The 12,239-nt window shown below is 39.5% G+C and overlaps 1 protein-coding gene across 1 annotated transcript in view; it reads left to right on the top strand.

The window, feature by feature from the left end:
* The window catches only part of LOC137287694 (protocadherin Fat 4-like), a 59,087-nt gene that overhangs the window by 24,334 nt on the left and 22,514 nt on the right, over positions 1 to 12,239 (top strand). The window contains exons 23-30 of the mRNA XM_067820084.1: positions 669 to 932; positions 1,605 to 1,852; positions 1,980 to 2,153; positions 6,130 to 6,382; positions 7,217 to 7,504; positions 8,216 to 8,472; positions 9,774 to 9,941; positions 10,766 to 11,009. Of these exons, the coding sequence (XP_067676185.1) occupies positions 669 to 932; positions 1,605 to 1,852; positions 1,980 to 2,153; positions 6,130 to 6,382; positions 7,217 to 7,504; positions 8,216 to 8,472; positions 9,774 to 9,941; positions 10,766 to 11,009 (1,896 nt within the window). The remainder of the gene's footprint in view (positions 1 to 668; positions 933 to 1,604; positions 1,853 to 1,979; positions 2,154 to 6,129; positions 6,383 to 7,216; positions 7,505 to 8,215; positions 8,473 to 9,773; positions 9,942 to 10,765; positions 11,010 to 12,239) is intronic.

Raw genomic sequence — 12,239 nt, 5'->3', positions numbered from 1 at the left:
CTTTTATCGCAGGCATGGGTTGCCGAAGGCCTATTCTACCCCGGGACCTTGGAGGGTCCTTAACAACATAGAAAGGGTCATATATAATACAACTCAGTGGAAGTGAAAAAGGGAAATAAAAAACAAACAATACTAAGACTTTGTATTATAACTTACGTTTACCTATTATGACTGATTAATTTAAGTCATATGAAATAATTGGGTGAGATTGTTAACATCTTGAGATTAACATTTAATAATCAACAAACGATTCGAAATTAATGGTAATCTTTCATTCTTGAAGCTACAGATTTCAGTAAATAAATTCATTGTTGAGAAGTTATTTGTAATGTTTCCGCGGTGTAGGTTATTATCTTAAGTACTGGTACAGTTCTTGACTGTATGAATCTCTGAGACTTCAGACAGCAATCCTCTAAATGGCAAAAATCTACAATAGCATTACACTGAGAAAAATAAATATATATTTGACCTCCCTACCAACCCTCTACTTCTTTCCCAGGGACTGTGGGTTAGCCCGGTGGTTTAAGCATCCGCACGTCACGCCGAAGATCTGGGTTCGATTCCCTACTTGGGTACAATGTATGAAGTCCATTTCTGATGCCCCCCGCTGTGATATTGCTGGAATATTGCTAAAACTAAACTCACTCGCTCTATTCCCCCTACACCAGGCCGACTGATCCTGGTGGACTCGCTGACTCGTGAACCACAGATGGAGACGTACAACCTGACGGTAGAGGTGATGGACACGGGAGTGCCACGCCTAAGCACAACGGGGGTTGTGAGGGTGCAGGTGCCCGTCAACAGGAAGCCTAAGCTAGGGGCAGCGCAGAAGGTCTTGGTCAGCGAGGACGCGCGTGTTGGGGTGAAGGTCGGCAGGATTAACGTCACGGACACAGATTCCCTGACATACAGACTGGATCAAACTGATTCAGGTATGGTGTTGGTTGTTTTGATCATGATAAACGTGGTAAAAACAATAGTTTTGATCATATAAATCAGGTCGGGGAAATTTTATAATGACCCAAACCGGGAGTGAGTGATCAGTTTAACGCCGCACTCAGCAATATTCGAGCTATATGGCGACAGTCAGTAAATAATCCAGTCAGGACCACACAAACCAGTCATCAACAGGAGAACCGATCGACGTACTCAAGTCAGCGAGCCTGACCACCCGATCCCGTTAGTCCCCTCTTACGGTATGCACATGTTATTGAAGATCAGTTCTAATCAGAATCCTCACGGGTCAAACGATAACATACTCTTTAAGGTTGGATTCGGCCCAACGTTATCAAGCGATACTAGCCTGGAAAAAATCCCCGAAATGCTGCAAACTTACAGAAAACCACATAATTCTGTCATACCTTTTTTATTGCATTTTTAGCAGTCATGAAATATTGGTGACTATTCTTTTGCTCACAATTTCATACAGAAGGTTCCTAACATATTTCATATCATTTAAACCTGTGGGTTTTCATATTCCTATGAACACAAGTCATTATTGTTCAATATAGATTTTTTTTAAATATTAGTTTTATTTTAATCAACTGCACGTAGATGACTCTCAGTGAAAATGATACTCAAAGAAATTATTTTCCTGTTTCCAGTTCCATTCCGGGTTAGTTCAGACGGTACAATCAGCACTACTCGAAGGCTGGATAGGGAGGATAGAGAAGAGTATACATTGAAGATAGTCGTCACAGATAGAGGCTACCCGATCAACACCGTCACCGCCACCGTCGACGTTGTTGTACAGGACGTCAATGACAACGCCCCAGCGTTCACGTTTACTAGATACTCGGGAGAAATTGTGGAAGACAACGCCAGACCAAAAAGGAATCAGATTGTGAAAATGGTAAAATATAAAACAAAATACCTTCAAAATGGTCTCCAAATATTTTAAAACTAATTTCTGTCTGATAATGGCTGTATATTATTTAAAAATGGCCATACCGAATGACGATCAATGGAATCTTTCATAGCCAGGGGAGATAACTGTGACAGACGGGGACGGGACCGAGGAGAACCGTGATGTAGTCTTGTCACTGAGAGGCGAAGGAAGTGACAAGTTTACCATCGACTCCGACACAGGGATAGTCAGGGTCAAGGCTCCTGGATCCATAGACTGCGAAGTCAAGTGTTTCTACGCCTTTAAGGTAAACCATATTGCCATTGGACCAGCTATTCAGGTCGGTGGTATTGTAGAACTGATTTCAATACAACATCACTGATATCGTTGATATTATTTATAACAGGTGTGATACCTTTCTGACATTAAATTCTTCTTTAGATTTAGTATCGGTAAAGGGGTGTAATTTTCAGATGTACACAGATCAAGGAATGAACATGAGTTAGGATTCACTTTACATTACAGTGTTTTTTTCGCTTGTGTTTGCACAGCCAAAGCCCTGTCACAGGGTCATATTTTGACTGTAAAGGACTAAGCCAAGGGTACCACCGGGTTTCATGCACCTGCATAACGTTCCCTTAAGCTGATAGTACAAAGGCAATGCTCAGGGCATTATCGATATCATTGGCAAAAGGCAGGGGTCTTTCATTTAGACCAGGTCAGCGATTTAATAATAATTCTATGCATTTCAGCGATAGATTGATTTATTACCAACGGGGGCAAAAATATTGGGTTCGTATTTTTCATACGATGCCATAGATTGAGGATACTAAACGACCTTCCGTGTAATACCATTTTTAAACGAGTTAATGATTTGGTATCAGACGAGCGAAAGCGAGTTTGATACTAAATCTTTAACGAGTTTAATGAAAATGGTATTTCACGGAAGCGAGTTTAGTATTCTGTTTATTACTCGCCAACATAAATTGACAGAAACTGCGGCGACTACAGTGTGAGGACTCTCAGCTTTCAATTAAACAAGGTCTACTAAAATCGCGACATCAACATTAGCGTTGTGACGTCACAACTTTGAACCATTTTGAGGTCATACGTCAAGCGGTATTACACTAGTGTAATATTTAGGAGATAATCATCATGTGTTGGCCAATTTCCGGGTGTTATTGAGTATTTGAAGCACGGGAATGCATTTGGAATGCATTTGTCAGCCGGAGGTTTCAAATGAAATATTCCCGTGCTTCAAATACTCAATAACACCCGGAAATTGGCCAACACATGATGTTTATCGACATTGTAAACAAAAAAGTAAACCAAAGGGGTTTTACTGTCTGCACTCGTTTACATCGAGTATGAGTACAGCAGTAAAGTGTCATCAGCAGGCCGTTTCAGCTGGTTCCCATGGTAGCATCTGGAGTTGCTCATTTGTGACGTCATTCTAACTTTACGTCACAATATGATTTGAATGACGTCACCACTGTTGATGACACAACAAAACAATTGTTAACGTGTAAATACGCAGTGAATAGTCTTGCAGTTTCCGGGAATCTAATACCATTTGATCATGTTTTTCAACCAATCAGATTACAGAACACAGTGACTTTTGGTTTACAATGAAGTGAAAATATTACACTGCAGTATCTTGAACGGGCGAGTAATAAAGCAAAATATCACACCATGAACAAATGCAATAAACTTCAGGTTTCTTCTGTGACGCTGCGTTCTACATGCGGTGACGGCGGAAAGTAGAAAGTAGATTTGGGTTTATTTTCCTCAATTTGACGAGTTCAGTAATAAACAGTAAATGATATTCGTGCCCATATCATGCGATGTTTACGCCACACGTGTCTAATTGTCGGGAGATCTATAGGCCTACTCGTTAAAAAGTAGAGGATAATGAACGTTCAATTTGGATAGGAAGTGTAAACGTTTACAAACGTTTCAAGGACAGAGATCTCATGAACGCACCCCCATTTCCCTCTATTACCACCCCTAAACACAACGCATGATATGCACGTGCACAACGCATGCAGTAGCCCCATACACGTGCATGGGGTCCTATTCTTGAAGGTCGAGATATCACTTAGAACTGTAATTTTGACACTCATCTTGCATCACACATTTGTTAGTGTTTGTTTCTAGTCGTTCGTTTAACATGAAAATCGTATGCATGCAAATTACATGCCATAGACCAATCATCTTTCAAAAGCGACTACATTCCAGAAAACTACGTACAGTTGTACGGAAGTGCAAATAATGATATGCAATCTCAAAACATTCGATAATATCATATCAACATTGACTGACTCCGATAAATTTCCCCTAGATATTTTTAATCGTAAATATAAAAATGAAGATCCCTACTTCTTTTGAAGAGAATATATCGGAAAATACCTCGATCTCGCTTGGGAAGTTACAAACACTTCGAAGCGCTCGTGTCGCATTTCCATCGTATGACATGGGCACTCACATAGTATCCCCTATATTCAGCACCATGCCAAAAATGTTGAAAGAAACACGTCCCCCATTTGTAAATTGGCTGAGGTGGCAGTTATGTATTCACACTGTTTACTTCCAAAATGAAATGTTGGCAAAGGGTCGTATTTTAGAGGATACTTTTCACCAGGCACCTACAGGAAGTAGGTGGAGCAGACAATATCCTGTTTACATTTGAGACGAATTCATGGCTGCAGTTAGAAGAGAATTAACCCTCAGATAGAAGGAAATGTTAATATAATACTTTAAACAGAGTGGAGAAAAAGAACTACAAAATTGCTTATATTTGGGAGATACATGAATCTAATGTTTCAACTGTCAGGAAGAATTTTTTAGAAGAAAGCAAGGCTAGCGTGGCGGACCTAAATTGTCTGACCAGAGAAGTGAACACGGACTTTGTTGTAATTGGACAAATTAATCGGAGGGGGTCCTAACAGATTTTACTCATAAATTTAATAATGTATACAGACAGGTATTATCAAAAAGATCTGTTCAAAGAATACTCCGTTTTTTGGTTTTTCGAAAATGTGATATTCGAAAACTTTCTTAGATGAACGGAGAAATTTCTAAGATCTCTGGTGCAGGAAGAAGAGACATTTGCTTCATGAATATTTGAAGATATTTATTTTTTCTGATGGAACTCAGGCGGTGATTTGGTACCAGTTTGGAAAGATGAAGTCTGTTTTTTTTATTAAATACTAGTATGCACTTCTGAGTGGCTTCAAATGCAACCCACTAAGAACAAATATCGCATGTTCACTGTAATAACTGATCCAGGCACTAAAAAAGTGAAACTTATGAAAACAAGCAAACAGTTTATAAGAGACTATGATATGGATGACTACTTCTCTTTAATTGTGTAACACAACATGTATGGACTTAATTCTTTCTGCTCCTTCATCAGGTTATAGCCAGTTCCAATGTCTAAGAGGGGTGAATTTTGTGGTGGATGGGTTAAAAAAATATCTAGTCCATCCTCATGTTGGGCCAGTTTTTGGCAAGCCAATGACATATATATAATGATAATAACCTTTTTGAATATTGCCAAAGGATACCAGAATAATCAAACAGATAAAATTTTTGCAAACAAAATTGAAGAGATATGTTTGCTATAAGAACAGAGTTCTCTAACATGTCTTCTTGAAAACAAGTCTAGGAAAAAATGGAAGACAGGCTAGATTTTGGTAGGACAGGTAAAAGAATTTGACCAGCCAGTCTTGTGGACAGGCTTGATTTTCTACATTTTTTCTACACTGGTTATACAGTAAAGATGTTCACCAACTTTTAAATGTCTTTAAAAAATCTCAAGCAATCTCTTTTCTAAGAGATCAGGCCTTAGTGTTTAACATAACAAGGTTAACCTTTTCAATAATAGTCACTGAGCAATTATATACCTCTTATGCTCCTGTTGTAAAGATCTGTAATTTTCACGAGAAAACATAGAGTGTTATGTCTTTGGAGGTAGAATTTATGAAGATTTTATACAGTTTTGTCTAGAAGTGGAATGGGAGAGGGGAGATTTATGAATACACAATGCCATTTTGAAAGAGGTTAAAAGTAACACATTTTAAGAATATTTTTTACACTTTATCAGTAAAGTACAGATTCTAGTACATTGAGTCACATTTGAGATAAAAGTCCAGACTCCTTGTTGCCAGCACACAATTTAATGTACTAGAATCTGAACTTTACTAAAAAAGTCTAATCCCAGATAAAACGTGAGATTGTATGAAGGTGCTTAAAATGATGAATGCAGTACTTCAATATTTCAGCTTCATGCACAAGACCAGAAAGGGCAAGGTTTGACTGGCCAGGCTGACATACTCATCAGTGTGCAGGATGTCAATGACAACTCCCCGACCTTTCAACCTAATCTGACCTTCACCTTGAACTCTCTCACCAAGGTTGGTGCCCATGTTGGCAGTGTCAAAGCCACAGACAGGGACAAGAAGGGCCCCAATAATGTCGTTCTCCATGTTCTCACAGAAGGAGGAGATGGCAAGTTTGAGGTGGACCCGTATACTGGTGAGTGTGAATTTGCTTATTATTTTGTCTCATAGTTCACTGTAGCAGCATTTTTCTAAAAACAAAAGAATATATCTTGGAGTCCCAAGCACAGGCGAACTGTAACACAAACTTGGCTGCGCTGCAGAAAGCAACTGGCCAACCTTCATAGATGTGAGCGAAGCTCACATATAGGAAGACTGGTCACATTCTCTATGCAGCGAAACCCCATTTGCACTACAAGCACTTGGACGTCTTGGTCAGCATTCATGGATGGCTGGTGTTTCCTTATTCTGTGTATTCTTGGAGCTTCCATTGACACCAGTTGTTCTGGATGCTGATTAGGGTCAAGAGGAAACCCACTAATATTGTGGTTGGGGTTCTTGATGAAGTTAACCCATGAAGATCCAGGTTAGGATTGATCTTCTGCAACACAAGTTTGTCAAAAAAGGTGAATAACAGGATCAGGTGGTCAGGCTCACAGACTTGGTTGACAGATGCCATTGTACCTCAGTTGCGTATATTAGTACCCATGCTGTATATCTAGGGATTGTCTGGTCCAGACTATATTATTTACAGTCCTCCACCATATATCTGGAATATTGCTGAGTGTGGCAGAAAACTAAAGTCACTCCCTCACTCTTGATTAAGTGTTCAGAGATACATGATTTCATGTAAGATTTTGTTTTAGTAGCTTGGAATCCCATCCACAAGGCTTAGCATTGTAAGCTATCATAACTCTGTGTTTAATCGTGGACTTAAGAATGGCATAGTGCTATGAATGCTTTGTGGATAGGTTCCCTGGTGTTCTTATGTCTGATAAAGAACATTCTAAGAGTTCATCTCTGTCTTCAGGAAGCATCAAGCTACAGATGCCTCTCCTGGATGAACCAAGGAGAGAGGAGTACATCCTTCACATCAGTGCATTTGACTTTGGTAATCCCTCCCTGTCTGCCGACACAACAGTCACCATCAATGTCCCCCTTAACTTTGAACCCAGGGTGGCACCGAAGATAACATTCTCTGTGGAGGAAAATACCTCCGTCGGATCAAACATTGGTCAAGTTGTAGCCACAGACAAGAACGTTGAACGGGGAGAAGATGACCACTTGAGGTATTTCATTGATGAAGACACTTTAGCAGGTAAAGAGTTAAGATGAATTTTTTGACAGGCTGGTTTCATCTCATTTATTCCAGAAGACTTTACTTATGTGGAAATTATTCAAAGTAAGACATAGTTAAATAACTGATTTGTTTTGGCAATTATTTGAGTCAAGTTAATAGCAGAAAACAAAATTGGCTGCAGAAAGTATTGAGCTGGGTTACATGTCCATTGTTGCTTTCATGAATTAACCTAAAATGGATATGGATTCATAAGAACACTTACTAGTCAGCAAACCTAGCTTTTAAGTTACTTTTTAAAGACTAACTTTGAGAACTAGTGTATGTCTTATGTCAGTCACCAATGTTTGCAATTAGCAGTGACTCAGTGGGGCAGTGACTCCAGGTAGCCCAGTGATTGTCACTCAACATGCTGAAGACCCAGTTCCTATTTCACACATGGGCACATTATGTATGAAGCCCATTTCTGGCATCAACTGACCTGATATTGCTGGAATATTGCTGGAATATTGCTGGAAAGAAACTTAAGAATAAACACACACACTTTAGCTTATAATTCATAGGAAAGTTCAGGGTACAGAAAATTGCTACAGATCAGAATCCTCCTAATTCCTATAGCCAATGAGGATTATGTCCTATGTGTGATTGCTTATTCACAGCAATTTACCAGCCTCAGGCTGGTAATCTGTTGGAAATTTCAAAGACTGATCAGAACTTAAATTCTTTCAACAGGTGATGGTTTTCCGTTCAGCATAGATATTGACACAGGCATGATATCAACGAAGGCTGCTTTGGATAAAGAAACGGCAGACAGGTTTAGCTTTCTTGTGTATGTTGTCGACTCGCTGAAGCCAGTGTACACATCTTCAAGTTCAGTGCATGTGGAGGTACGGGACCAGAACGACAGTCCTCCAGAGTTCACTGCCCCAGAGTATGTGATGAAGGTTCTGGAAGACGATGCGGGGGGAACTTTACAGACACTGCAGATTGTAAGTTGACATTAATATCATAAATGTGGAGAAAGGATGCAGAAATCCCCAAATACCACATCTTGAGAGATTCACGAACACCACCTATATTCCTAAAGCACATCAAGGCTAGTTATCTGTTTCTACTGTTTCACCAATCACTACAGTCCGTTTGATGCCATTTGAGACCGATGAACTGCTCACTAACACAAAATCTAACAATTGCAACAAAACCAAATTTTGCACAGCCGCATGAAATCGACAGACCAACTCTGATGATGTGTCTCATAATTTGGGACACCCAAATAAAAAAGTGTTCAACAAACGATCATCATTTTCTTGTCATCCTTTGCTATTTTGTATGAGGGGGGCCTCATGCTGGTAGAACAGTCATGTAATCAACAAGCGTATGATGTAAAGGTGTGGGTCATCTCAAAAGCTGTTACCTGGTTACCACTTGAATCAAACAGACTGTAATGACTACTGTCCCCATGATCACTGAATCATTTCAGGCTCTCAAGTAATTGTCTGAACAAACAGTACACTACACCATTTTAGTACTTGACAGGACCCGCAGTTATTACCAGCAAGGACCGTAACATTTGTTGATGGGGTGTCTGGAACTCCCTCTTCTGTAAAGCAAGATAATACCTTAGAAGTTTGGTACAGACTGACAATACAACTCCTACCATGAAATGTAACAAACTGGAAGAAATGATGTAATAAGTAAAATGTATTACTTTTACTGTAAGCATGAGTAATGCTATGTACCCCTGTGTATATGTGAGGTCTTCTGTTAGCTCTATATCTGCTTTGAGATGTATGCCCAGGCAAATTTCTGTATTTCTATATATTGCACATTGTTTACTAACATAGCAACAAAGGAGAAGTAGTATGAGATTTGCGTGTTGTAGTTATTAGCTGTTGACAGTTTCTTCACCTTATGAACCAGTTTTGTGCAGCGCTGTTTAAGATTCTGCTGTGGCATAAAGTGAATAATGCATAATAATGTATCTTTCCTCACTTAGTATTATTATATCGTTGTATTGCTGTTTATATGAGAAATTTTGCACTCAGGCCAGTACATTAACCAATACAGATGAGAAATCAGCTGAAACAGCCTGTTATGTAGAATCATTAAGAGAAATGTTTACCCAGAAGTGTTGAAAATACCCAAAAGTCTAGAAACACTGGAGTGAAAATACATGTTTATTAAATACCCCAAACAACCTGTCAATACCCAGTGTGGATAATAATGTGTGAGTAGACACTGAATGACTCAATACATTTTGTGAAGCCCTTAACTTTTTGTGGTTTTACAGTCCCCCTCAGTTGGCGTTACAGATATTGACACCCCCTTGGCTGACATACAGTTCAGCTTGGTGGGGAATGGCAGTGACCTGTTTGTCATCGACCCGAATACAGGGCACATTGACCTGAAACACAGTGGGACCATGGACAGCGAGAGGCAGCCGCAGTACAATCTTTCTGTAAGGAAACAGTGAGTGAGTGAGTGAGTGAGTGAGTGAGTGAGTGAGTGAGTGAGTGAGTGAGTGAGTGAGTGAGTGAGTGAGTGAGTGAGTGAGTGAGTTTAGTTTTAGTAAAGCTGCACTCAGCAATATTCCAGTTATATGGTGGCGATCTGTAAATAATGGAGTCTGGACCAGACAATCCAGTGATCAACAGCATGAACATCTATCTGCACAATTGGGAACCGATGACCTGTGTTGACCAAGTCACCGAACCTGACCACCCGATCCTGTTAGTCGCCTCGCGTGACAAGCATAGTCGCCTTTTATGGCAGGCATGGGTTGCTGAAGGCTTATTCCAGCCTGGTCCTTCATGGGTCAGGAAACATTGAGAAGATACACTGTGGTGATTCCACTCAAAGAATAGTTCTGTTTCCAAGACTAAGTGTAAAGTGTTAAAATAACAAACTGATTTAAATTTGAAAACATTTTTATATTTATAGATAGACAACTTCTTTATTTCAGTTGATACAAGATTTAGGTGTAGATGCAAATCTGCAAATACCGTTAGCAAAATGATGTTAGCATCTACTTTGAAATGATCCCTTCGACTGCACTGAAGAAGTTGTCTGTCCTTAAAATTTGTTCCTTAATGTGACACCTTCTTCATAGATACCACTAAAGAGGACATTTACAGTCACTGTCATGTGAATAAATCATTTAAAACTCTTAAATTAGAATCTGTTGAAGATTTATCTTATGAAATTATGTTACCAGCACGATGTAACCCTATGCCAAATGACTCTGTAAAATGCATCCTTGAGTTCCTCTGTTTATCATTGCAGATCTTGGCTTCAGATGGAAGATTCTCCAGTGCAGCACCATTAACAGTAATTGTTGAAGATGTTAACGACAACACCCCTGTCTTTATAGGGGAGTTAACTCTAAATGTGAGCTCCCTAACACCTGTGGGATCTGTGATTGGCCAAGTCAGTGCTGTTGATGCTGATGTGACGCAGCAGAACAATGATGTGATGTATTACGTCATCAAGGGTGGCCTGGATAAGTTTGCAGTTCACCCAGAGTCAGGTATACTCCGTTGTACAGGAGTGAGTGAGTGAGTGAGTGAGTGAGTGAGTGAGTGAGTGAGCGAACTGTCTAAGTTTGCCCTACAGGAGTGAGTGAGTTCTGGGTTGGGGAGAGTGAGTGACTGAGAGAGTGAGTTGGTGAGTAAGTGAGTGGCAGGTGAGTTAGTGAACGGGTTTGTTAGATGGAGGAAGTATTCATGGTATGATCATCATGTGCATCTTGTTGCTCAGAGTGTAATATATGATGAGAGAGGCAAGGGTTAACGCTCTTTACATTTCTCTAAACTGCAGATGATTTCAGATAAAGGTCCTTGACCATTATTAGATGATTCTGCTATATCTAGTAAGACTGAATACTTCGTCCATATGCACCTTACTTAACCCCCTGGATGCCGAGTTTTTTTTCAGGCGCACATTTTCGTAAGGTTTGAAAAGTGAACGTTGTGCGAGATTTGCTCTCGCGTGGTCCTGGATCTGCGTACAGCCATAAAATTGCACAGAAATGTAGAATATTTAATTTCCTATCCCTTGGTATAAATATAACTGCAGCTACCTCAGGGGTTTGAGAAATAGACACTGCTAAAAGTTGTCCAAAACTTTTGTGTGTGTTCAAAAACAGTAAATTTCTCAGTTTTTTATTGTGCACCAATAAAAGCACTCTGTTACGATTTTTTTAATTTGGCATCTTTACGGAAAGTGTGAGCGAAAAAAATACAGCTTGATATCTGAACGACATAAGTGTATATGAAATGGATGTATGTGCTAATGCATAACGTCATACTCACAAAATAAAAAATGACCCGCAATAAATGTCAAAAATCGATTTTCTTTTATGACATCAAACGTCGACAGAGAGGTCATGCACGTATAAAGATAAGGGGGCATAGCTCCGCTATGGTTTAGATTAGGTAAATACAACTCCGATCACATGGAGAGAATTTGCTGTGGATACGGACAGTATATTTTCGTGATGTTTTGTTCACATTGAACAAAACGATTCCAATACAAAGTTCCCCAATGTGAGAGGATACCTTTTGGTAATTTCAAAATTTGTAATAAAAGATGCCAATGTTCTACATCAAAAAGCAGGTAATAGCGATTTGGATGTCCCTATCCGACACAGAATTTAGTTCTTAGATTCCCATATTCTCCTGTTTGTGTGGATGTATTTTTATTAATTTTGCATCATTATTAACGGAGTAGCAGCCACATTTTCAAATGTAATGAAATA

This window comes from Haliotis asinina, chromosome 6 (genome assembly GCF_037392515.1).
Source record: "Haliotis asinina isolate JCU_RB_2024 chromosome 6, JCU_Hal_asi_v2, whole genome shotgun sequence".
Taxonomy (NCBI): domain Eukaryota; kingdom Metazoa; phylum Mollusca; class Gastropoda; order Lepetellida; family Haliotidae; genus Haliotis; species Haliotis asinina.
This window is presented reverse-complemented; position numbering and strand designations above follow the sequence as displayed.